The 27,615-nt window shown below is 43.0% G+C and overlaps 1 protein-coding gene across 4 annotated transcripts in view; it reads left to right on the top strand.

Moving 5' to 3' along the window:
• The window catches only part of MYO19 (myosin XIX), a 198,245-nt gene that overhangs the window by 92,657 nt on the left and 77,973 nt on the right, over positions 1-27,615 (top strand). For all 4 annotated transcript variants that reach the window (XR_014470392.1, XM_083173175.1, XM_083173177.1 and 1 more), the window contains exons 14-16: positions 14,560-14,673; positions 16,740-16,916; positions 21,769-21,909. Coding sequence is in view for 3 of the 4 variants with exons in the window: in XM_083173175.1 (XP_083029301.1) it covers positions 14,560-14,673; positions 16,740-16,916; positions 21,769-21,909 (432 nt within the window). In the remaining variant the exon portion in view is untranslated. The remainder of the gene's footprint in view (positions 1-14,559; positions 14,674-16,739; positions 16,917-21,768; positions 21,910-27,615) is intronic.

Raw genomic sequence — 27,615 nt, 5'->3', positions numbered from 1 at the left:
TGCCGGGAGCGCTTTTCGTGGCATATGTATCAGTGCTGCTAAAGAATAAGGCGCCACCAATTCTCCTTCAAGAGCCCTATGAGTGTAAGACTGGGCATTGTGCAACCAATCTTGTATGTATCGTAGGAATACCGCTTGAGTAAATGCCATTATATTCGGGACCCCCAGCCCGCCCTCTGCCTTTTTTTAAGAATGTCTTGTGTCTAGCAATGCGCGGTTTCTTCCCCTGCCATAAGAATTTGAAAAAGCTAGTGTTTAATTTGGCCATATCTTTCCTTATTAATTTAATGGGAAACATTTAAATGCAGTAAAATGATTTCCGGAATATTATGGATTACAGGGCTGCTGCTCTGCCCATCATAGATAGTGGGAGGTTCCTCCAATTTTCCAGCATGGCAACAATTTTTTCAATTATAGGGGTATAATTCAATTGGTATAGTCTAGATAAATTACTCGGTATGTTGATTCCCAGATATCTAATGGAGTCTCTGGTGACTTTAAATTGGTCAAGTATCGGGGATCCTCCCCGGGGTGATTCTTGTCCGTCTACCTTAAGCATCTTGGACTTACCTACATTGACCCTATATACTGCAAATGACCCAAATGATGAAATTATGTCCAATATGGCCGGCATGGAGGACTCCAGGTCTGAGACAAACAAAAGCATGTAATCAACAAAGAGACATATTTTCATTTTTCTATCGCCTATTTGTATTCCCCTATAACTTTGGCTGGTGCGTAATGCGACCGCTAGCGGCTCCAGCGCCAGGACAAACAGGAGTGGGGACAGAGGGCAGCCCTGTCTAGTGCCCCTCTGTATTTTGAATGGGGCAGAGATATACCCATTGCAGGCTATCTGGGTCCGCGGGTGACAAAAAACATAAATTATACATATAATTACACAATTTATAAGCAAATCTATGAATGAGGGTGGGAATCCGTATCGGGACAGGCATTCAAATAAGTGATGCCAGGTGACCAGGTCAAAAGCCTTCTCCGTGTCTAAAGATATAATTGCCTGGGCCTGGGTTTCCCTCACCTCCCATGCTTTGAATCACTGCTAACAGCTTGTGGACATTCACTACTGAATGCCTGCCCCAAATAAATCCAGTCTGGTCTGGGTCTATCACCGTTCCGCTATCATTTTGGTCAATAACTTGTAATCTACATTAAGTAGGGAAATCGGCCTATATGCTCCTGGGTCTTCCCTATCCTTACCCATCTTAGGCAGTACCCTAACCACAGCAGAGTCAAAATACAATGGCACCCGCGAACCTGACATAATAGCATTAAAAACATTTTTCAATGTTTCCCCTATTCTTGGGGCTAGAATTTTGTAAAACTCTCCCGAGAAGCCATCTGGCCCTGGCGCTTTTAGAGGTTTCAACATACCAATGGCCTGCTTGATCTCTTCATCTGTGATAGGGGAAACTATGGTTTCTTTGTGTAAGTCCGAGATCCCAGGCATCCCGAGATCCCAGGCAACTCCACCTTATCCCATAGTCATTATCCTGACTATATAACTGGGTATTAAACTGGGTATAAAGACGTCCAGAATTTCGGCTCCTTTATGTTTCCTATCCCCCGCTGGGGTTTTAAAACTGCTTTTGCGGTCTGCCATAATATTAATGGATCTAAATCTTGGTCCTTATTATTATGAAGGAACTCCTCCAATTTAGCCTCCAGCATGTTGCGAAACGTGATGGATGTGGATAAATATGCTGGGAATCGCCATTGGCGATGAGTCCCAGTATCCACCAAAGTGGCTATATCGCACCAGATTAGTGAGTGGTCTGAGATGCAGACTGGTTCAATACCCGCATCCAGGATGCTTGACAGCCTGGAGGAGGAGGTCAATAAATAGTCTATGAGTGACATCGTGCCATGAGCGGCTGAAAGGCATGTTTAGTCTTTTTCTGTGGGATACAGTAGTTTCCAACAGTCAATCAGGTGTAATTGTTCTGTAATAAATTTAATATTTAATGTAGGCTGTGAAGAGGGTCTTTGTGGGCATGAATATCTATCAATCATGGGATTAGCTACCATATTAAAATCCCCTCCAAGTATCAATTGGGCATCAGAGTGTGAGTATAGTTTGGACAGTAATTTGCCATAAAACTGCCTAGAAGAAGCGTTGGGGGCGTATATGTTGCATACTATGTATTGTTCTTTGTGAACCTGCATTTTCAGAATAATCACCCTACCATCAGGGTCCACATGGATCGGAGAGGTCAGGGCTTTCAATGAAGCTTTTACCAGTATGGCTACTCCCCTAGCCGTAGGTCCTTAGGTGACAGATGCGGCCACTACATAACCCATTGATCCAAGTTTCACATGTGCCACGTCGGTGAGGTGAGTCTTCTGCAACAGAGCGATATCCGCCTTCTGTTTTTTAAGATATATCATTATCTTCTTACGTTTTATAGAAGAGTTCACCCCACCCATGTTCCATGAGCAAACCCTCAATACCGACATCTTAACATATTCCTGTAACATTGCCCCAAGACCTGCGTTTCACCTTGCAAGAGGCTGTCCATAACAGCTCCTTATGAAGATAATTAATTGTTCTGAAGATCACTACTCTGGGCCTATTGCTAGCTCCTTCCTTCTCTGGACCCAGATGGTGGGCTCTCTCCACCACCATGTCAGCGCAGTCTGTGGACACCTCTAACAAATCGGGCAGGGTGTTGCTTATGAAATGCTGCAGGGCTTGTCCCCTCACTGATTCTGGAAGTCCCACCAGCCTTAAATTGTTCCTTCTTGGCCTGTTTTCAAGGTAGTCCAATTTATGAGACATCATGTGGCAGGACTTTTGTAAAGCTGCATTATGTGATTTCAATTCTTGTACTTCGTGAAACACAGCCCCAATTTGGGATTCATTATGTTTGACACGGTGGGTAAGCTGTGAGAGGTGCCCTTGGAGGTCGTCTATGGAAACTTTAAAGGTAGCTGCCTGCTCTTTGAACATGGGGTCTATAGTGTCTTTTATCACTCTCACCATCTCCTGGTAAAAGTCTGAAGCTGCCGACTGGCTCCCTTTGTCTTCCCATCTATCTGGGGCGTCCCAGGAGCAGGGGGACTTGTTGGGAGTGGAGCGCGGGCATCTGAGGGCTGGTTTGTTCAGAGCGCCTGGCTTTAGGGGTTTTAGTACCTGTGGCCACCATCTTGGATTTCGGCTGATTCGTGCCGCAGGTCTGCTGGCATCCTGGCATGGGAGAAAAAAACTTCTCCATGGACCGCTCTGCAGTGATCTTGGGGTGCCGTCCAGATCACCGTCCATGGAGCTGCTGTACCTCGCGGCTTCTCACATGCCCGCCGGAACCAGAAGTCCCATAAATGGGTTTATTTATGGGTGAGGGACAGGATTAGCTTCTATTTGTCCACATATTTTATTATTGGTAGCCCACCAGCAATGTTTTTGCCTTTTACAATGACCATAAATTATTTCAATTGCCTCTAGACCACTAATCCAAGGCACCCTTGCAAGTGTCTTGAGGCACCCCAGGGAGCCTAGGCACACAGTATCCATCTTCTTCCATTGTATAAATGTCCCGTGTACCCTGCTCATTACACTCGCCATGCTTCTGCACGGTGCCTCGCTGTGCTCGGCATACTATTAACTAACTATGCCCACTTGGGAGTAAGAATAAGTTTGATTTGGGAGAGCCAAAATGGCTGAAGCTTCCAAACCCTAAATCCCTCAGTTTCCTCTATATTACACTGTAAAACTATGGGGGAGTGATCTGATATACCACGAGCTGTGTACTTTATAGAAGAGATCTTAGGCAATAATGTATCAGAAGTAAAAATCATATCAATCCTCAGAAAAAAACCTTATATGACACTGAATAACATGAGTATTGACGATGATTCGGATACCGCTCACGCCAAGCGTCCTTCCACCCTATCTCTTCCATAAACTCTGCAAATCTATTCCTCTCCTTACTTATTGCTTTATCATCTCTGCACCACCGATCTAACTGGAGTGCGATTACATTATTAAAGTCTCCCAAACATATCACATGATTATCTGGATAGGCTGACAAAAAAACCACTGCAGAGCGTAACACCTCATACGAGAAGGGGGAGGGATATATACGGACAGCAGGGTAAAACCAATATAGTTAATACTGCAATCTCTAAAGATGTATCTACCCCCGGAATCTATCTTGACTGAGCGACATTGAGACGCCTCTTGAGGAGGATGAGAAGGGGGCATGAAATTGTGCCCCAATCCAAGGGTGTTTTAAGGCATTCAACCTATCGCCAGAGAGGTGGGTTTCTTGGAGGCAGATGATGTCAGCCCCCAGTGTTTTACAGTGTTTTATGACTAGCGCCCTTTTGACTTTATTGTTAAGGCCTCTGACATTCCAGGTCATAAATGTAACCATTAGCAATTGTGAATAACATTGTTCTCTTGTTTACACTTAGCTTACCACCTCCCCTCCTTCCTCTACTCCCATTCCACTGAAAGTTTACTGGATATGGGTAACATAGACATGTGATATGGCATGTACAAAAAACTACACAGATATACATAACAAAAAACCTGACCCCCCTCCCCCACCCTGCACTACCTAAAGACCCAGGCGTACCTATTCCGCTAAAGGCTCCCCTCTATCTACCCCTTGGAGTTAGGGGTGATTAAGGAAAAACAAAGAAAAAATGAACACCAATCGCGTGGCCGGCTCTCCTATATTCAGACAGTTGAATTACCCCTACTATTCACAACCCCCCCCCCCCCCCCCGCCCATCATTTATAGCTGTATGACGACCGTCACAGACAAGCCGAGTGCCATATTAGTAAACAAGTGCAGCCCCATAATATTGTGTGGACAGGTAATATAGAGCACAGATTATCATTTCATGACTTATATCACCCTGTATGAATGACCAAATTTACTATTAGGAGGCCAACTGTCTCTTGCCAGGATATGTCCTATCCAGCCAGCCGGCAACCTCTTCAGGAGAAAAAAAAATTTGGTTGACCCGTTGACCTCGACACGTAATTTAGAGTTATACAACATAGAGTACTTTAGCTCAAGTTCTCTGAGTCTAGACTTGACCTCCCTATATTTTACCCTCTCCCGCTGAATTTCTACAGGGAATTCCGGTAAGGCAGAGATTTTTTTCCCCCATATATCCAAAGTCAGGTTTCCCCCTAGCCAATCGAAGGATACTGTCACGATCTCTAGAGTTCAGTAACTTGGCGATGAGTGTGCGTGGAGGACCGCCTTGGGGTGCGGGGCGGGACGGCACCCGATGGGCTCTTTCAATCGCAAACTGCGAGGTAAGCATATCTCTGCCAAATGTTTGAATAAGCCAGTCTTCCAGAATTTTTTCCGGATTGCTGCCCTCTATACGTTCCTCAAGTCCGATAAATCTGATATTATTACGACGGTGTCTTCCCTCTAAATCTGATAATTTAATCTGCAAATCTGCCACCTGCCCAGACAGGGCCTTGACTTGAGTTTTAAGGGGGGCAACTGCATCCTCTAGTCTGGAGACCCGGTTCTCTGCTTCGGTAACTCGGATCTTTTGGGCATCATCATGTAAGAGCATGATGTCTGATTGTACTTTATTGATCTTCCCCAAAAGATTCGACTCGCATGTATTAATTGCTTCCAGCACCTGTTGCAGTGTGACATCGGCAGGGTGGGGTCAGAGGGTCGCTTAGACGGGGTAGTCTGTGGGGTACTGGGCTGGGAATTAGAGGCTGTCTGAGAGTTGCTAGCTTGCGTTTGGGCCCGGGCATATTTCTCCAAACGGGCAGGGGCAGATGTCTGACCTGTTTTTCCCATAGTGATATATGATGTATGATATACAACTCCTTGAGCCCCACTAGAAATGCAGTAGCCCAAAAGAGGCAATATCCCATGCTGAGCAGACGTGGTTACTTAGTCACAAACAGTACTCACAGCCTGGTAGACAACGGGTCCTTAGAACCCAAACAAGCCCAAAATGACATAGAGATCCAAAGGCAGTCAATTAAAGGGCAATCAGCCTCTTACCCCTCTTCTGGAAGTATGGCAGTGCCCCCTTACTTGAGATTTAAAAGCGACTTGCTGACTTCACTTCAGGCTTCCGAGGAATAGCTTCCACCAATGCAGCGATAGGCGCCCAAGTTTCTACCCATAAACAGGGGATCAAGGAGGCACAGCTCGCCTCTCCAGTCCTCCGCAGCAGCACCGGGTCGAGCAGGCTAGCCTCAGCGTGGATCAGGAGGAGAGTGTGCTCGCGGCAGGATGAGGAGAAACAGCCGCGGCTGTAAATCCCGATGCCGTCTCACTCGCACGCTCACACTGGCGTCCCAGAAGCTGGCCGGATCCGGCGGAGATCACGTGTAGACGGGCTGCATGCCGTGCAGTCACCGGCGTTCAACAGTTCCACCGACCAGCCGCACAGTACATAGACGGAGAGAGGACCGCACAGGGAACCCGGGCATCTGTGTCAGTGAGTCCACACTTAAGCCTGCTTGCACGGCTATACGTGTTTTTTAGGCATGGGGGGAGGCATGGTGCACAGGGGAGCTGACACAAACCTCCCTCACTCACACGCCACCGTGGCCACGCCCCCCATTTTGGCTCTCCCAGATGGATCAAGGAGAGGTGGAGGATGCAATTAAGGTATTTTTTTAAACTAATCAAGGTACTGCCCCAAACTCGTGCATCTGGGATTCCTTTAAGGCCTATCTTAGAGGCATTTTTATTAAACAGATCTCTTTTTTTGAAGAGATCACATCAGAAAAAGGTGGCTAAATTGGAGTCCCAGGTGACCAAGTTGGAAAATATCTATCTCAGATTTAGATCAGTCGGAATGGCAGAAAGCCCAGACCAAATGGCTGGAATATTTACAGGAGGTGAATTATAGGAGACTCCGGTCAAATTTGCATCAATGGTATGCCAATGCAGATAAAGTGGGTAAATCCCTGGCATATTTATTGAGGATGGATAGACCCTCAAATGTAATTACAAAAATTAAAACGGAACAAGGCATGTTATTGACATCCACTCCAGATATTGTGGATGAATTTGTGACCCATTTTAGCAGATGTGACCGGACGCCTGCCCTTAGCTCTGGCTACGCCCTTCGGGTCCACAGATTGCGGTACCAGGTCTCACGGGACCGTGCCAATTGGGGATTCCCTGTTACCGTCAGCAACCGCCTGTTACTGACTCCGCCCACTACGCAGTGGGCGGGGTATCGCTGCCACCACCAGACTCCTTATACGTGGCGCCTGGAACCACGGTTACCTCCTCAGGACCAACCGCTGGCACCTGAGTACTACCTGCGGGAGTGTATGCGTCGACGCGCTGCTGACACACTCCTGGCTGGCGTCAGTGGCTTCCCCTCTGGTTCACGGACCAGACCTCTGCTTCGGTAGCTGGCAGAGCGGAGCTTGGAGGACGCTGGATACCTTTACCCAGAACAGCCGGAGAACGGAATTATTGCGGTAATTCTGTTAGTCGCAAAATGGCAGAGACGTCTTGAGGCAAGAAGATGTTTATTTGCTCAAAGTTCTTAAAAGAACTCTCTCCTAGAATAGGAGAGTGCAGCATACAGCAGAATGTTTACAGCAGGACAGGTAGAACAGAGTACAACTTTGGGCTCACAGAGCCCTGCTTATATAGGCAGAAAACTCTTTGACATTGTCAGATCCTCCCCCATACATTTACAATTTGCATCTCAATCTGATACGTTACTTCCCGTGCATAACGAACCAAGATTACATACTACAAAGGATAAATCCAATTTCCTTAGAATATATAACTTTCAGGAACAGGGGAGATATTTATCTCCTGGTAGCATGTTTACATAACGAAACACAAATGTCTGTGCCTCATCAACACCTCACACACAGGATGTCCTGGGCTCAGGGACCCATCACATATGGTACACAAATTTCCTTTTTAGCACCTCTTACACAGGGCCTACTCCCTGCTGTGTTTTGGACACTTTCAGACATTCTGACCAGAGAGGCAGATTAGCATTTCATTTCCTCATCACCAAGATTTGCTAAATCCCTTCTCCCAGAAAAGTACAAAGTGCATTGTAAGTCCAGAATGCATTCCTCAATATTCAATATTCAATACACAATATATGATGCAGTCCTAGCTTAGTGCCAAACATATATTACATAAATACATATGATATGTGTGCCGGGTGCCCAGCTCAGTGCTATAACTTACATCAGCACTGCAGAAGGGGTCCTGTCCCAGCTCAGTGCTACTCATACAGTTTAAAACATGTCAAGTGCCCTTGTTCTGAATAACGGCAAAGCACGGAGAGTTAACCCCTTCAGTGCTGTAGCCGCCATTAACCCCATGTGCCGGGCTCTCCGGCCACAGCAGAGTTTACCAATCTCACACTAAAAGCGAAGCAGAGACGCTGGGGCAGTTTTTTACCTCATTAGATCTTCCTCGACTCTCTTCAGATGCACAGCGTCTGATGGATGCTCCTTTTACTATTGAAGAGGTAAATAATGTTATTAGCTCGTTACCATCAGGCAAAGCCCCTGGTCTAGATGTCCTACCAGGAGAAGTTTACCAAAAATTTGGGGGTGTCTTGGCCCCCCATATTATGGCTGTAAGTCAGGAGATGATGAGCGAGGATATCCTGCCCCCTTCTATGGCTAAAGCCTCCATTGTTTTTCTCCCAAAAAAGGGTAGAGATCCGTCTAAGGTAGATTCATATAGACCAATCTCCTTAATACCTACTGATGTAAAAATTGTCGCAAAGGCCCTGGCAAATAGATTAAGCAGCGTAATTCGGGAGATAGTTCACCCCGATCAGTCGGGATTTATGAGTGGAAAATCCACGACGCTTAACTTGTGCAGAGTTTTTTCCTATATCCAGTATGTAAACGCAGAGGGGTTAATTCGACGCTAACAAGGCTTTTGATTCCGTCGAGTGGGCCTATTTGTGGCACACCCTTAAAGCCTTCGGGTTCGGCTCTGGGTTTATTAAATGGCTGATGCTACTATATAGGAACCCTAGGGCAAGGGTCTCCATTAACGGGTATACCTCATCTCCCTTTTCTATGTATAGAGGCACCAGACAGTGGTGTCCCCTCTCCCCCCCTGATATTCGCGATAGCGATAGAACCTCTTGCACATGTACTTAGAGTTAAACTGTATCATCATGATCAGGGGAAAAATCTGAGATTAAATATCATCTCCCTTTATGCCGATGATCTTTTAGTGGGAACAACAGACCCGCAGCGGGACCTCCCTGTAGTATTCCAGCAGCTGACTCAATTCGGAGAATTATCTGGATTGACGGTAAACTGGGGTAAATCTCATATTATACATTTGGGGGAGAATAGCCTCAGTGACATTTGGGGGGCTGACTCTCCACTGGTTGAGGTATCCAGTTTCAAATATCTGGGAATAGAGGTATCAAGTAAGCCAGAGGACTTTATAAAGGATAATATGCTCCCGGCACTATTAGATTTTAGGAAAAAATGCAGATGTTGGGCTAAACTTCCACTTTCTGTAATAGGGCGGGTAAACCTAATTAAAATGGTAGTGTTACCTAAAAGATAATTTTTTTTTTAGAACTCTAAATAGTATTCTATCATCCTTTATATTGAATACTAAGTGCCCTAGGGTTAAAATGGCCACTTTATGGCTTGATCGCGATAGTAGGGGTCTGGCCTTGCCGAACTTTAAGTGTTATTACCTTGCGGCCCAATTGGTTCATCTTAAAGAATGGGTCAAAAAAGATATCTATACCGCCGAATTAATTAGGTTAATCAATTACGTAGATCCTAAGATCACTCCTCTGCAAACATTATTTCTAAAAAGGATTCGTAAGAAATATCCACCTATTGTTAGCCAAGCCATTAAAATCTGGCAAGCGGTTTGTAACATGGATCAATATGTCGGGACTGATCCAGACTCATTTATTTCTTCCCTCACTACGCTCCAGGAAATCAAGAAACAGCAAGGAGGGAGATTATGGGCACAGTACGGGGTGGGGTCTTTAGATCAATTATACCAAGATCAAATCTTTAAATCCTTCACATCATTACAGGATGAATATAAATTACCTGGTTCAATGTTCCATAGATATTTGCAACTCAGGAGTGCCTTATCACAATATAGTCATGGTCAAGTTGGATGGTTAACAGTGGCGCCAATCAAATCTTTTCTATTAAAACTGTCGTCACGGCGCTGCCTTGCAAAACTCTATGGACACTTGTCCACAAACTTCCAAGATAAAGGTTTGTCAGTTAAGGCTAAAATGGACAGTGGAACTACCTAATCTAAACGAGATTACCTGGCAGTCAGCTGTGGTCGCCCCTAAACTGGCCACAAAGTCAATCCGTATCCAACAAGTTCAATTTAACATACTACACAGGACCTATATGACTCTGTTGAAGTTGAAAAGAATTGGCGGTGCCGCTACAGATAAATGTCCGAAATGTGGGGAGTTGGGTGCCTCTTTTTTGCATCTCCTTTGGTCCTGTCCTAGTGTAAGTCGCTTCTGGGGCAGGGTCCTAGGTGTATGTGAGGGACTGGGGGCTCCACGAGCCATCTTAGCAGAAAGCAATGTACTACTGGGGGTATGGTTAGACTCGATTGTATCTAGAGAGATGAATTCTTTGTTGCTAATTCTCACTTCATTAGCCAAAGTGATAGTGGCACGCTATTGGATGGCGCACAAGGGCCCGTTCTTTATGGAGTGGTTAAATATGGCAAAAACAACCTATGAACATGAAAAGTTTTTTTTATGCATCTAACCAAAGAATTGTTAAATTTCACACCATATGGAATACTTGGTATCACTCTGAATATTTTGTCTTTAAAAGTACTAACTAAATAAGTTTTTTTTTTTTCTCAATTGTTATCACCCAGCGAGAGATTTTATGTTTATGTAATCTTTTGTGTCACTAGATTTAAATGAGAGGGGGCTCGTGAAGGGGAGTGAGGGGCTTTCCCTCTTTGCCCCATCCCTCTCTCTCTTATTCACGTGTTTATCTCACCCCCAGTCGTCTGTATTTTTTTTTCTCCTTTTCTCTCCTTTTTTCCTTGTAAACCCTTTTTTTTAATCTTCGACAGTTACCTTTTAGCCTGTCTTTAACCCCATAGGATACACTCTTCGTACATTGGCATTCTCTCCGATGTGTACCATCTCTAGCCCCTAGTTCGTATATTTGGCATTAGAAAAAGATCTCCACCGTACCGTCAAAAGTTTACTGTCCTTTTTACTGTTAACGATTGTAACATTGTGCTTTTTTATCTCTCTGGCATGTATGAAATGTATTACATTTTTTTTTTTTTTCAATGTATGTGTATAAATGATAAAATCTAAATATAGACTTAATTTAAAAAAAAAAGAATAAGTTTGATTTAAAAAAAGTCATGAAAAACCTGGTCGATATTTTCTGGTGTTGACCATGTTCATGTCAACCTTTTGCTTGTGTCGACCTAGTGTATTGCGACTATTCTTAAGTGTTGACCTATGCACTATTGACTAGTGGCCAGTGACTGTCGATGCAGGCTATATGGTCGCACAAAAGGTCTATATGCATTGGGTTGACCACATAACTTTGACATGGCTAAGGTCGACATGGTTGAAAAGTCGACAATGGCTAGGTCAACGTGGGTTTTGTCCTACTGTATCCACTAGGGCGTGGAGCGACAATAGAAGAGTATGGCGAGCGGACACTGTACACTTGGACGGTGTCCATGTCGACCAAAATCCAAATAAAGGATACATACTGTACATAGTGGCATATTCCATCTTGGATGAGTTTTTCACCAGGTGAAACAAAAGAGTACATTTTCGCCTATGCCATTGAACTTTTTAGGGGGGGGGGGGGCGAAAACTGCCATGAAATGCAAATTGGCAAATTTGCCGATATGGTGTCAAATTCGCCAATGCATGCATTTTTCACCAATGCTGGATTTTTCGGCTAGATGAAAAATCAGTTCTGAGTTTGAAATGGGGAAAACTGATGATTTTTGGATTGAATACTGGCCATAGACTTTACAGGGTGTACGGTCATTAGGTTGACACACCAAAGGTAGACCAATGAAGGTCAACATGGATTGAATGTCGACACATGCATTAGGTCGACAATGGCTATGTTGACAGTCAAAAGGTCTACATAGGTTTTTCACTTTTTTTGAGCTGACATGTGCCGACAGGCAGTATTTTATGCCCTACCATCCACAAGGGCATGAAGGGAGAATAGATTTGTGTGCCTGAAGCATGGCGAGCACAACCGTACACTTTGATGGTGGCCATGCCGACAATCGGGACAAAAAAAGGTGAAAACCCCATGTTGACTTTTTGACTGGTGACCTAATTCTTGGGTTGACCTTTAGTGGACGACCCAATGCATGTCGACCTGATATTGGTCAACCCAATGACACATACCACCGTGCAGCATTGATATTGTCTGGTGATCCCCAGGAAATAGACTCTAAAGGGACACATCATTTCAAATAATTTTTGCTTTCTTTGTGTTTCCATTAATCATTTTCATCAGTACTTATTATCCCTTTGAGTGCAAATGTTGCTGTAAGAGATTAAAATATTGGGTAAAAATCCTGGCGTCGCTCACAGCGACTGTTCTTTTTTTGGGTGCAATATTTCACAAAACTTCAATCGGTTGACATGGCTGTGAGCGTTGCTGGCATTTTATTGGATATTTTGAGGATTTCTCACAGCAATGTTGGCATTCAAAGGGTTGGCAATGTTGGCACTCAACATTGGTTGCTTTTTTTATTCCTAGAATTATTGATGCTAATTGGTATATTTTTATCTCTAGGTTTCTTATTTAAAAGTGTATTTCCTCACTATACACACTCCATTGACCTGCTGCTCCACACGGGAGGATTTTGTCATTTCAGAGCTCACTTTAGGACACCTACTGTATGTTATGCTCTGTAGATCTTCCCACCTGGCACTTCTAAAGTTTGCCTCTCTCCTGTCTGTCACCATACACATCTTTCCTGTATTTTTGTTACCCAAGATATATCCAAGAATGGCCTTTACTTGCTGTTTGGCAACATAAATTCATGGTTAATGTTGAGAGTATGTATGCACAAGTTAAAGAAATGTTAATTTCTTTAACTTGTGTTAAAGTGCATGCACAAAATTTATCTGGATATATCAAACTATGCCAATTCTCTTCTAGCTCATTATGCTGTGGGATGGTTGCAGGAGGTGGATTGTTATTCCCTATATGATGTAGACAGCGCAATACTTTTCCCATACTCACCCAGAGCACTCATACATTTAAATAAAAAACAGATACACTGAGCTGCAGAAAAACTCTTTATTTTCTTTGCAAAATAAAACTCTGGAAGCATGGCCAAAAGAGTTTTCTTCTGTACAGGCTCATGATATATTTGACTATTTTGAAACCACAATGAAAATTCTCCAATCCTCTGCTCTTCAGGAAGTACATTTCAGGGTAATTCACAGGGCATACAAGTCTCAAAAGCAGCAAACTTTCTTTGTCCCTGAAGAAACAGGCAGATGCATGAAGTGTGGCTTTCACACAGCCACATTTCTCCAAAATTTCTGGTCCTGTGGGTACATAAAAAGTTCTGGTTCAAGGTACTATATTTCGTGGAAAGAGAATTCCAGTTAAAGGTTGAGTTACAACTAGTTCCGATTATGTTTCTGAACTTTAAGGCATGGAAATTAGAGGCTAAGCAGAGTTACCTAATTCCTTTCCTAACAATTTTACTAACTGTGGCAAAAAAGGTTATCTTGAAGTCCTGGACAAGCAAACACATACCCAACTTGACAGAGGTCGAGGAACAACTTAATACTTACATGGCATTTGATAGATATAATTCAATCCACTCCACTCAGTCAATCTCATGCAACTTCTTCAAAAAATGGGAACCTTACATTCATATTAAACCTTTAGAGATACAGGGGGAAATTTACTAAAGGAAATTTGTAGAAAAATAGGTGTATTTGTATCCAGAAATACACTTATTTTTGATATTTACTATCCTGAAAATACGGCAATTCGTATTCGTATTGATGTGCTATCAATACGAATACGAATTGCCGTATTTTCGGGATAGTAAATGTCAAAAATAAGTGTATTTCTAAATACAAATACACCTATTTTTTACAAATTTCCTTTAGTAAATTTCCCCCACAGAATCAATTTATGCATGCGCTAGATTTCTGATTCCCTGTAATTTTGTTATGTATTGAGAACTTGACCGCCACAATATTTCAAGGTCCTTTAAGGTCTTTCAAGTTTGACTTCATGTGTGATATATGTACATGACTAGTGTGTCCTGTTGTGCCTAGGCCCATCTATCCATATGCCCATCTATCTATACAGTGGCTTATGTATCCAACCATTTCATCACTCATTCTCTATGCTCTCCCCCCCCCCCCTTCTTCTCCCAATGTGTTATTTGATTGATCATTGTACTCGCAAATGATATCGTTACTGCAACGTTTTACTTTGTTTATATTGCAAAATCCTAAAAATATACTTTTCAAAAAACTTGTGTTAAAGAAATTGCAATTTTGCTGAGTTGAAAGTTCATGTTCTTTTTTGTCATGCTGTAGGAGGAATATTCAGCAGAGGGACTTAAATGGTCTTTTATCAGTTACCAAGACAACAAGAACTGTGTGGAGCTCATTGAAGGAAGTCCAGTCAGTATCTTCTCTTTGCTAAATGAGGTTTGTAATTATACTGTGAGATGTCTGTGACAATAATGCTACCCATTGTGTACTGTTTATTATATATAAAATTTGTACACATTACCGACACAGAAAAATATGCATTAGTAATTGGTCTTCACGCCTCCTAAGGGAAGGGCCCAACTAACTTAATGCCTCTTAAGATGCAAAAATAGATGTTTTGTACGATATCACAGGATAACCTGGGCACAAGCAGCCATAAGGTTTTTTGTTTGTAGATGTAAGGTCTTTAAATCTAGTATATACATTTTTTTTTTACCTATTTTAAAGCATGTGCTATTATGTAAACCAATGTATGAGCAGATCCTTTTTATTGTGGGCATTTCTAAGCAAAATATATTTATTTGTGGTGTGTGCATGTTTCCAAATATTCTTTTAAATACATACATATAGAATAGGATTCACCTTTAAGTATTTGAGTGCAAATTTCCCATGCCATGTCACTTTTTTGAGGAGCGAATCAGTATGGGTGAAAACGGACGAAAAATTTGCCAAAACTACATGAATTTGCGGCAAAAATCAGATTGAATAGGGTGAATTGAATTTGCCCTAAAAAAACGGGGAAAACTGAAAATTTTTCGACTGGTGAAAATTTTGCTGGGATTGAATACGGGTCATAGACTTTACAGGGTACACGGTTAGTTTACACACCAAAGGTTGATATGCATTGGTTCAACCACCGAAGATCGACATAGCTTATAGGTTGAAACCTGAAATAGGTCAACATGTCTAAGGTCAACATGGATGGAAGGTCGACACATGCAATTAGGTCGACATGGGTTTTGAATCTCTGTCACCACTAGGACACACCAGGAGACCGTGCTAATGAATTTCTTATGCAATACTTGCACATCTATTGGTGTGTTACTGAGGCTCTAAATATGTTTATGTAAGAACTAATGAGGCAGTGGTAGCGGCTTGTTTTGAGCTTTGCATACAGACTCTGTTACATATACAGGTGTTGAATATCAAATTATATAGCATATTCTCCTGGTGCGTCCACCGCATTGTGACTAAGATGAATTTTTGGCAAAAAAAAAAAAAGACACACTGCCTTTAGCAAAATCACCTGGGACCTGTTGACTCACCGGGACATGACTCCATGCGCTGTGTTGCATATGAAGGCTAGATATTTTAAGACACTTCTGTGTGCTTTGTCTACTTTTGGCACCCATTGTTGTTCTCTACCATTTATCTCAAGCGAGCTGCTTTCCTCTTCTCTGTTTCGACAAACTTATTTTGCTATGTGGGTACTTCTGAGGTCATCTACAGCTCATAGTAACTGTGTGCCTAGTATTTCTCTTTGGCAGCATCATAGTGCTGGACACAGAGCCAGAATATTTGGCTAAATTTGCAGAAGTTTTGAAAGCAGCTGCTGCCAACAAGGAGGTAACACAAGTCACCAAAGGGAGGACAGAGACTGCAAGTTAGGTTAATTCTTTGGATCCAGCAGCTGAACAAAGATGTTATTTCAAAACAACCGTTTTATTCACATTATAACAATCCTCATTACTGTATTATGTGTTCAGACAGCCATTACAAATGTTTATTGGTTCCAGAGTTTTCTGTACTATAGCCACCTTTAGTTGGTTCGCTCCAGAAAGATTTAGAAAATCAGCATTATTTGTAGATCAGCTTAAAAAAAAAGTTGCAAATTGAAAGGTACTAAACTGCAGAAAACAATGTTCTATGTGGGATTGCTATTTTATGATAAACCTTTTAATTCCAAAACGTTTTTGTTGATATTAATGCTACTTCATCCAGATTCTTATTTGCTTTCTAAAGGCATTGTGTGCTAAATGAATATTCATGAGAATATAATATGTTGTAGGCCAATCAGCTCCTCATTACTGGTCCTGAAGTGCCTCATTGAAGTCAGGTTCACAGTAAATGCATACATTGTGATCTCCTAGTAATGACAACACCCCAAAAGGCTGTTTCCAGTAGAGGTGGATTTTTTAAGTGGGAAAACAAATTAAATATTGAAACACATTTTTCCATACAATAACTTGTATTTATGTGAGTTGCTATTTGCTCTTCTGTAGGAATGCCGTCTGAACAGGCCTTCGGATGCTGGCCAACTCCAGTCTCGGTTAGAAAAAACTCTTTCCCACAACAAGTGCTTTAGATGGGACAAATGCAGTGAAAAACCTAACTTTATTGTATCGCACTATGCTGGAAAAGTGACATACCAAATACAGAACATGGCAGAGAAAAATAAGGTGTGTAGACTGCAACATGTGTGCCTTTGCTTACCTGCTTACATGGGGTTTAAGGAAACCAATGTGGCCAGATCCAATAGCTGACAACAGAGAGTTGTATGCTGGGCACACCATGGACATGGGGAGCAAGTTTAGGGCCTTCCACTGAATGGATTTGGATGTGAACTTCAGAGAGGGATGGCAAATTGTCTTGGATGCCTATTGGAGTGTCCAGGACTTTCCCATGTCAAGATGGTGTATGTCAGACAGACCTTTTACCCGGGGAGCATGTTCTGGGCCTTCCACTAGATGGATTTAGATGGAAATGTCACAGACACATGACAAATGGTCTGGGATGTCTAACGGAGTTCCTGATGTGGCTTCCTCTTGGTGAGAGCCATGACGAAAATTGACCAGGAGAGCCTGTTCTGGGCCTTTCAGTGTGAAATGAAAACTTCACAGAGGTGTGGCAATTGGTATGAGAAACAAAATTAGGAGGGTTTGGAGTTCGGGTGCCTCCTAAACGGAAATCAATCTCTGGGCAGAGTGTCCTCTGATGCTAAAAGAAAGGCAGCCGCAAGAGCAGCTGAGACTCCCAAAAAATAAAAAATCCCCCAAAATTTACAAAATGCTACAGATACAGAAAAAAGCAAAATGCATTGCATTTCAAAAAACATTGGGAAAAAAAGACTGCTACTCAGAGAAAGTCTGGAGATTATGGCTACAGACGAAATCCCATCAACAAAAATGACAGCAGCTACCTCCTGGGTCTGTTGAAAGAGCTGTCAAGCTTAAAATAAGAGAAGGATAAAGTTAAATTAATGGTAATTGCACAACTAAACACGATCAATGCCCGGTACCTCAGTAATAAGATTTGAAAAACCACATAATAGTAGGTAATTAAGATATTTTAGGGCCTAATTCAGACCTGATTGCAAAGCACATTTTGTGCCTGATTCAGACCTAATCGGTCGGGGCCAAATTCGGGCCTGTTTTCGATTGTGCGGGTCTGCGAATGGGTGAATATGTGCATGTGCAGACCCCCTGTGCGAACGCTTTGGTGAGTGTCACACTCACCAAGGCATTCACACGGGAAGGGGATGGCAGCATGAAAACACTGGGCGTTCCCCTGGGAATGCAGGTGAATTGATGCCTGCTTGTGGCGGGCGGCTGCCGTTGCATTTCTGCGCATGTGCAAACCCCAACAGTGACAGCTTCACACTCGCCGGGCTGTTCGCTCTGGGGAGGGAGGGATGGGGGTTGAACACAGAGCAGGATCAGGGAAATGCCCAGTGTGTTATGGATGTCCCTATAAAACTCTTGCATTCCCCTGGGAACACGGGCGGGATGATGCCTGCTGGGGCAGCTAACATCCTGTGATGCTTATCCCTGGTAAATAAGTCAGTTCAAACTGACTTTTATTTGTGAAGGCAGGAGAAATCTTTTGATGGCCGTTGACCATAGAATGATTTCTCCTTCAAGCGGTTGAATGCGAGGGGTGGTGTTCGGCTGGGCAGCGGGCAGCGTTAAGCCACTCGCTAACTCACTAATCACTCTATTACTTTATCCAGTTGCATTTGGAGCCCAAATTCAAATGTTCGGGCCCTCTCCATGGAAATATTGTGCATGCATTTTAAGATATGGTACATCAGGACCCAGTCAGCATTCCGCCAATTTAGGATGCTGGCAATTTGACTATCAACGCCAGAATCCCAACACTGGTTAAAAGACTGGTGCCGGAACTGTGACATCCCTCTTGTGGCCGGTGCCCGAATTCCGACCATTAGTATGCTGGTGCTGGTTACAATTATCCAATGGGGGTTAGGCATAGTCAGAATAGGTAAGGTTAGAGCTGGGGAGGTTAGGGTGGGATGCAGTCATTGGGTCTACAGCATGATGGTTGACAGTCATTAGGTCGACACCCTTAGGTCTACATGGGAAAATGTCGACATGGTTCTAGGTCGTTAGTTCGACAGGTCATTAGTTCGACAGTGTCTAGGTCAACAGTCAAAAGTTGACATGGGGCTTTTCACTGTTTTTTGAGCCGACATGTGCCGAAAGGTATTTCATGCCCTGCCATCCACTGGCGTGGTGGGAGAATAAAATAGTGTGCTGTGCGTAGCGAGACACCTTGCCCGAAGCATAGCAAGCGCAAGTTTATCTTTCTCAGTATATGTAAGTTTTTGTTACTCTTAACCAGTTGTGTCAAATTCATGGGCCTCCAGCTATTGTGGAACTACATGTCCCAGCATGCACTGCCAGAGTTTTTGCAATCCATTATATAAAATCCGTGGCAAGGCATGCTGGGACATGTAGTTCCACAACAGCTGGAGAGCCATGAGTTTGACACCACTGCTCTTAACTGATACATCCATGCATACCTGTGTATGTTCCATTATACCCCCAATACAGATGGAGCCCTCTCATCTATTCCTTTAATAGGATTAAGTGAGTAATAGGATTACTCTGGTAATCCCCTTCTGTATTGTTCGATGTATTGTATTGCAGCTGAGAACAATAGGATAGCCAAGGTGAGCCTAAGAAAGATAAATAAGAGGGGCTCCATCTGTATGTCTGACATGTTTCCATGTATTTATGCATCCCTCGTGGTAGGAGAGGGGGAAGGGGGAAATATGTGAGTCTTCAGCTATGTTTGTTAAAGAAAGAAAGAAAGAAAAATGTTAACTTGTGTGAGCAAGTTGAGCATCTATTAAATAAAGCATCCCCAATAAATTGATATATAAATTGGGTCCTACATACGACAGATAAATATTTTTCTTCTGCATAAACTTGTACCAGACCAAAATTCTCCACTGTCCCAGCTCTCATCCCTTTGACACAGTTATCTCACCCAAGTGTAACTAGGGCACTATCTGTGTGTAGGTTTCCTACACAACCAACACACAGATAGTGCCCTAGTTACACTTGGGTGAGATAACTGTGTCAAAGGGATGAGAGCTGGGACAGTGGAGAATTTTGGTCTGGTACAAGTTTATGCAGAAGAAAAATATTTATCTGTCGTATGTAGGACCCAATTTATATATCAATTTATTGGGGATGCTTTATTTAATAGATGCTCTACTTGCTCACACAAGTTAACCTTTTTCTTTCTTTCTTTCTTTCTTTCTTTCTTTAACAAACATAGCTGAAGACTCACATATTTCCCCTCTTGGTGCTTCAGTTTCCTCCCACATTCCAGAAACCGCCAAGTACTGTACACACGGAGAACTTTTAATAGGAGATTTTGACTAGATAGTCAAAATCTCCTAGAAGGTTAGCCAAAATCTCCCTATTTTTCTCCTGCTTAGTCAATATTGTCTAGCAGAAATTGCTTAGCATAGATTGACTGTGCAGGCAAAGCAATTTTGACTAGATCATAGACTATGATTGCTTAGACAAAATCGCTTAGTCAAAATCTCCAGTGCATCTAGCCAAAATCTCTCCCAAAATTGGTTAGTCAAAATTATCCATTAGTCAAATTCTCCCCGTGTGTACACCCCTTAAGTTAATTGGCCTCTGATTAATAAATAGTGCTTCATTCCAGCACTCTTGACACTTGTTGCTAGTGTGCAATAAGAAAAGATGATACTTGTTTAGTTTCACGGCGCCAGCTTGCACTACGTTTGAAGCTACTCTAATAGCATAGCCCAATGGCTGCCTGCGGCAGGCTAAGCTAGGTTATCAGCGTAGCCCAAAGGCTGCCTTACTTGTGTAGTTTCACAATGGCAGCATAAGCTACATTATCAGCATAGGCTGGCACCGTGAAACTACACAAGTAACTACTCTGCTGTTTCCCGGGAACAGCATGTCTGTCCCTGGCGTCCCTGTTAAACCTAGTCAGCGCCTCTCTCACATGGCAGCGCCAGCATGATCCCCTCTTTTTGGCGGAGAGGGGATAATGCTGGTGCCGGCGGAGAGGCGCTCCATCTGTTTGACATGCAGGAGTGTCTCAGACGCTCCATCAATGATACGCTCCTGCTTCTGAGTATCTATTGTTGAGATGTATGATATGGCAGATGTGAATGTGTTCCTGAAACACCCCCACTATCCACAGCAGCCCAAAGCGTAGCGAGCCCCGCGAGGGGATGTTTCACGCGTCCTCCCGACCTTTTCATACCCCCACTATCCACGTCGGCGTGGAGTTGATATTATATAGTGCGGAGATCCCGAAGCGTGGCGAGCAGACGCAGATTACCTTACATGTAATCCACGTCCCCTCGCTGCGCTGGCCACACTATATAAAATCAACTCCACGCCGACGTGGATAGTGTGGGTATGAGAAGGTTAGGAGGACGCGTAACGCGTCCGCTCGCCACGCTTCGGGCTGCCGTGGATAGTGGGCGTGTTTCAGGAACACATTCACACCTGCCATATCATACATCTCAGCAATAGATACTCAGACACAGGAGGGTATCAATAATGGAGCGTCTGAGACTTCCTGCGTGTCAAACAAATGGAGCGCCTCTTCGCCTGTGCCAGCATGATCCCCTCTCCGCCAAAGATTGGGTATCATGCTGACTAGGCTTAACAGTGACGCCGGGGACAGAGATGCTGTTCCCGGCAACAGTACTGTAGTTACTTGTGTAGTTTCACGGCGCCAGCCTATGCTGATAACGTAGCTTATGCTGCCGCCAGGGACTGACTACGCTGGGCGCGGGAACACTACGCTGATTCTGACAGGTACGCTACGCTGACGGCGTGAAACTACACAAGTACCGAAAAGATTTAACATTATTTTCAATTACATTTAACTAAATTAATATATACTGTAACTACCTAATTTGATTTATTTCATAGCGTAACTTCTATCTTTTGGATAACCATATTCTGGTTATTCGTGTTAGTAATTTAACTTGTCACATTTATTACCCAGGACCCAGTTCCCCCAGAGCTTATCCAACTTCTGAAAGAGTCCACAAATAGTCTGCTTCAAAAGCTATTTCCAGCGGAGAACAACAAACAATCTGATGCGGGCACACAGAGATCAGTTGTGACCTTAGTTTCCAAATTTAAGGTGAGTTGCGTCACTACAGATACTGTTAAAGGGGAAGAGACCAGAGAAAGGTAGATGTGATTGGTTAGCCACGGCTCTGTTCAGCTATGTGCAGCTTTTTCTGGCTAAGCTCCAATCACTGGCAAACAGTGGTTTGCTGCTTTAGTTTCAAACCTTTTGCATGTTTTTTTAAATAAACTTTGTATTTTGAGTTGCAATTACTTTTAAGGGGGTCATTCAATGTCACCGCCTTTCATGCTGCCGACAGCAGTGAAGGCGGATTTCAACAAAACAGATCCGACTTTAAATGAAACTCCTGCGGATTGTCACGTTGTTTTTCGACAATCCGAAGCTGTTTTCACTGACACCCACTTTTCCGACACTTGGCAACAGTAACATTGAATTCCAGCTGTCGAGTTACTGTTGAGCTGGGCTAAAATGGTCCGGAATCCAATATTGAATGCCCCCTAAACTGTAAAGCAAAAATGTATTTATTTAAAACTCCTTGTAATAACTAATATTTAGTTCCTTATACAGCATTGTAGATTTATAGAGGCAGTGATGATGGTATCAAAAAGAATTACACTGTGGTCTAAATTTACTGAAGCTTTTAAAAATGAAACGTGGTGAGGGTTTTCTCTATAACATCATAGAAAATGATAGGCAGAATGTGGTTGCTATGGGCATATCCGCTCTTTTCATTTTTACAAGCTCTAGTAAACATACCCCTTTGTGGAGAGAACTACAGTATTTGGTAATGTAGAACAAAGTTGGTGAGGGACCCTAGGAGTCCCTCCAGAGAAGGCTTTCTTGGTGGCGCACTCTTGTGTAATGTTTATACAAAATAAAACTTAACTTTTAATGTTGACTGTTAATATAAATGAATCAGAATTATCTTCATATCGGTAGCAATCTGATTGTATATCAGATCAAATCTGATTGGGTGTTAGTTCCTAGAACGTTTCTGAATATCAAAAGGTCTCAGTCTAATTGGGTTGTGTTCCCATTGGTATTGGTAGGTGGGACAAGAGTAAAGTGCAAATATGTTAATATTTTGTGTATTTTATGTATTTTGGTGCTTAAACCCTTTTTATTTTTATTTGCCCCAAATTATTGTGGAGGTCACATTCATCGGGTTATTATTCCACCAGGCAGTATTACAATTGCCAAAAAAATGGAAAGGGGAAGGAAAAGAAGTTGTTAACGGATGCACTCCTCTTGGACACTTTATATTCAGTGTCATTGAAAAGAAAAAAAATGTTCAAGTTTTATCTAAAACCGTGGAAGCTCATAGAAACATAGAATTTGACGGCAGATAAGAACCATTTGGCCCATCTAGTCTGTCCCTTTTTTTTATCCTTCAGGTAATCTCAACCCTTTTTAATCCTTATTTCTTTGTAAGGATATTCATATGCCTATCCCAAGCATGTTTAAATTGTTCTACTGTCTTAGCCTCTACCGACTCTGATGGGAGGCTATTCCACTTATCCACTACCCTTTCTGTGAAGTAATTTTTTCTAACATTTCCCCTGAACCAACCTCCCTCCAGTTTCAGTGCATGTCCTCGTGTTCTATTACTACTTTTCCTTTGAAGAAAATTTCCCTCCTGAACTATGTTTAAATCCTTGATATATTTGAAGATATCTATCATGTCCCCCCTTTCCCTTCTCTGTACCAAACTATACATGTTAAGATCTTTTAGTCTTTCCAGGTAAGTTTTGTGGTGTAGGCCATGCACCATTTTAGTTGCCCTTCTTTGTACACTCTCTAATGTATTTATATCTTTCTGAAGATATGGTCTCAAGAACTGGACACAGTATTCCAGATGGCGCCGTACCAATGACCTATGAAGTGGCATTATACTTCTTCTTTTCTGCTACGGATTCCTCTCCCTATGCAACCAAGCATCTGACTATCCTTCCTCATTGCTTTGCTACATTGCTTTCCTGCCTTTAAGTTACTTGAAATAGTGACTCCTAGATCTCTTTACTCCTCAGTAGTTTCCATTATAGTACCCTTGATACTATATTGAGCTTTTGGGTTTTTGAGTTCCAAGTGCATAATTTTGCATTTTTTAGCATTAAACTGTAGTTGCCATGCCCTTGACCAATTCTCAAGTTTACCTAGCTCATCAACCATTTGATTTACCCCTCCTGGTGTGTCTACTCTGTTGCATATCTTTGTTTCATCTGCAAAAAGGCATACTTTCCCTTCAATATCATTTGCAATGTCACTAACAGATATTAAAGAGCACTGGTCCAAGTACAGATCCCTGGGGTACTCCACTGGTAACATGTCCCTCCAATGCACTCCATTTACTACAACTGTCTGTTTCCTATCCTGCAACCAGGTTCTTATCCATTTAATTGTTTTAAAATCCAATCCCACAATTTCAAGTTTATTTAGCAGCCTGCGATGTGGGACAGTGTCAAATGCCTTACTAAAGTCTAGATATGCCACTTCTACGTCTAGATATGCCACAACACGTGTTTCGCTATAGCTTCTTCTAGCTAACCAGTTAGCTAGAAGAAGCTATAGCGAAACAAGGGTCCTAATCTCTAATAGGACAGATAGTAGACTGTGATGTAGGCTACAGGAAATGTCTTGTTTGTATTGCTGATTAGAACTATAGGATTTCTGTATCCACATTAGTAGGGTATTACCATAGTAGGGTGAAGCACAGCGTGGACCACACAGCAGGTTCCTACAGCCTGTTGGTCCCCGCTGTGCTTCACCCTACTATGGATGCATTGGTTGTCTAACTCCTGATGAAGGTCCTATTCGGACTGAAACTCTAACGTTGATTATCCACTTTATTTCTGCTGCATTTGATATTTGAAAATACTGTACACAGCTGATTTTATTTGCTTAAACAAGTCTGGAGAGTGAGTCCTTTCTACTGTCTATATACATGAACTTCCCACAAAGTTCTGGACATCACCCTGGCAGTTGTTTGCCCATTAAATGGAGTGCGATCTTGTACCACAAATATATATATATATATATATATATATATATATATATATATAAAAGCAGAATAGAGGTGCACTCCCACAGACTCCACAAACAAAAACAGCCAGACACAGTAGTAGTGCTAATGTTTCGGGGTGTGACCCCCTTTATCTAAGCAAAAATATGTGATAACAAGAAGAGGCAAACAATCTTACCTATATAGTGGAAGTAGGAGGTGTCCCAATCATAGGTGCCGCTGTGTGCTGACAATCCACAGCCGCCGCACGGGAGCCTCCCGGAAGTTCGGACCTGACAGCGTCATGTCACTTCCGCCTCGACACGTCCTCCGGCCGGCTCGTGCTGGGATAGGTCCAGCTCATCCAGCGTTGCCTGTTGTCATGGGGACCAAGCAAACAAAATACAAATCAATCCGTGCATATGTAAACAAGTGTGAAGCAGATCAAAAGTATATCTAAATATAGCGGGCATGTAATACATATCAAAGAACCGCTGGAAAACGAAAAGAGTGCAATGGTGAACATGAATCTATAATGTATCCCAATACTGGGTATATCGATCGGTCACATACTGTATGGGAGGGAAGACATGAATACTATGATGGGCCTGCAGTACTAATTGAACATATTAAATGTCAATTGCTCATTGAGCCCCCTTGGGCTGACAGTATCCAGTCTGTATATCCATTTGGTCTCCGCTTGTAAGAGTTTCCTGCCTCTGTCCCCACCTCGAATGTCCCAAGGAATTTGATCAATGATCGTATATCTGAGGGATGCAAGGCTGTGTTTAGCAAGTGCGAAATGTTTCGCTACAGGTTGTTCGTGGTCATTTTGGGCGATGGCCGTCCTAATCGCATATCGATGGGCGGCCATTCTTTCTTTAAACGTTCAGATGGTCTTGCCCACGTAACACAGTCCGCAAGGACATTTGAAGTAGTTAACCGAGACTATGAGGAGAGCAACGTCTACGGATGGCTAACTGGTACCAATCAAGGCAAACTGCTTACACGCACAAGAAGACACTTCAACCGCAAACAACGAGAATATGATTCTGCTAGTGACTCCCAATCATCAGTGGGAGAGTCACGCAAATCCACTACCAGGAACAAAAATAAGAACAAACCTAATAACACAGGGAAGCCCCCTTTATGGGTGAGGACCCGCGCGGGGCAGAAGGAGACCCACTCGAAGAGGTGGCCAACAAAAGCGGCGCAATACCAAAGGGCCGCAAAAAATAAACACCATATTTAATCTGACAGACCAGACCCTATCTCCAGCCGAAGTCAAAGTACTTAATCGTGATCTATCTTTCGTGCCCACGAACAACCACGATGATTTCCAATGGAAACTGGAAACCTCACGCCTACACCGCCAACTCAAGCTCCGCGATTATTTTAAAACACACACAGAAACGACCACGGTCGATAATAAATATTCAAAATTTAAAAACAAATCCAAATTCGAGCCTCCCTCATCCAATATATCCATCTCCAGTTTCATCAAAACGCTGGAATTCCAGGTGAATGAGAACCAAGACACAGCAAAGATGAAATTCGCCAATCTATCTGGAGAGGAATGGAGAGCCATCAAAGAGCTCCGCAATAAAGAGGATGTGATGATCCTTCCTGCCGATAAAGGCGGGGGATAGTTCTGCAAAGCTTATCCAACTATAAAACAGAAGTATACTCTCAACTCAATGACACCGAGGTGTACGAGCGTTTACAAGCAGATCCCACCACACAATATAAAAATGAGCTCGATGGCATTTTGGACCAAGCCACATTTGAAATGACGATACCTGCTGAGCTGGCCAATTATTTAAAAATCAAATTCCCATGGGTACCCATTATTTATTGTCTACCCAAGATTCATAGGAATCCGTCCCGGCCACCCGGCCGTCCAATCACCTCTGCACGAGAATCCATCTACAGCAAAGTAGCAACACTACTGGACCACTTTATACAACCGTGCGTACAGTCCCAATCAACATACCTCCGTGACACCACTGATCTACTATTGAAATTGAAATCTCCTACAGACATTCCTGATGACCTACGGCTGTGAACTTTGGACATCTCAAGTCTGTATACGAGCATACCACATAGCGGGGGTATAGAGGCCATGCAAGCACTGATGGAAAATGACATCAACTACACAGGTCCTCAACCAGAGTTCATGATCAAACTTCTCAAACTGACCTTATTTCGCAATTACTTCATGTTCAATGGAGAATTCTTCCAGCAGCGCACGGGGTGTGCGATGGGTTCGCCCGTCGCACCCTCGTACACCAATGTATATATGTACCAACTGGAACAAAAGCTTTTCCTGACGTCTGACATGAAGACAAACATCTATTTCTTTTGTCGGTACATAGATGATGTCCTATTATTCTGGAGTGGCACAGAGACCTCATTTCAGACATACATCGAAAAGATCAATAGCCTTGACTGTCCGATTAAATTCACGTAAAACATGAGCCAGGTGGCCATCAACTATCTAGACGTGAACATCTACATCAACAAAGGAACTATTGAAACTGACATCTTCTGTAAACCGACAGACAGAAACACGCTGCTTGCTGCTGATAGCCACCACCCTGTATCCACAAAAAACAGTCTCCCGTACTCACAACTCTTGAGAGTGAAACGCATCACAAGCCAAAATGAGAGATTACCAGATAATCTGAAGATGATGAGCGACAAATTCCTCACGAGAGGATACAAGCAGGAGACCATCAACCAATCCTTGGCCAAACTGG

The sequence above is a fragment of the Crinia signifera genome, chromosome 2, assembly GCF_055691185.1.
Source record: "Crinia signifera chromosome 2, ASM5569118v1, whole genome shotgun sequence".
Taxonomy (NCBI): Eukaryota; Metazoa; Chordata; class Amphibia; order Anura; family Myobatrachidae; genus Crinia; species Crinia signifera.
This window is presented reverse-complemented; position numbering and strand designations above follow the sequence as displayed.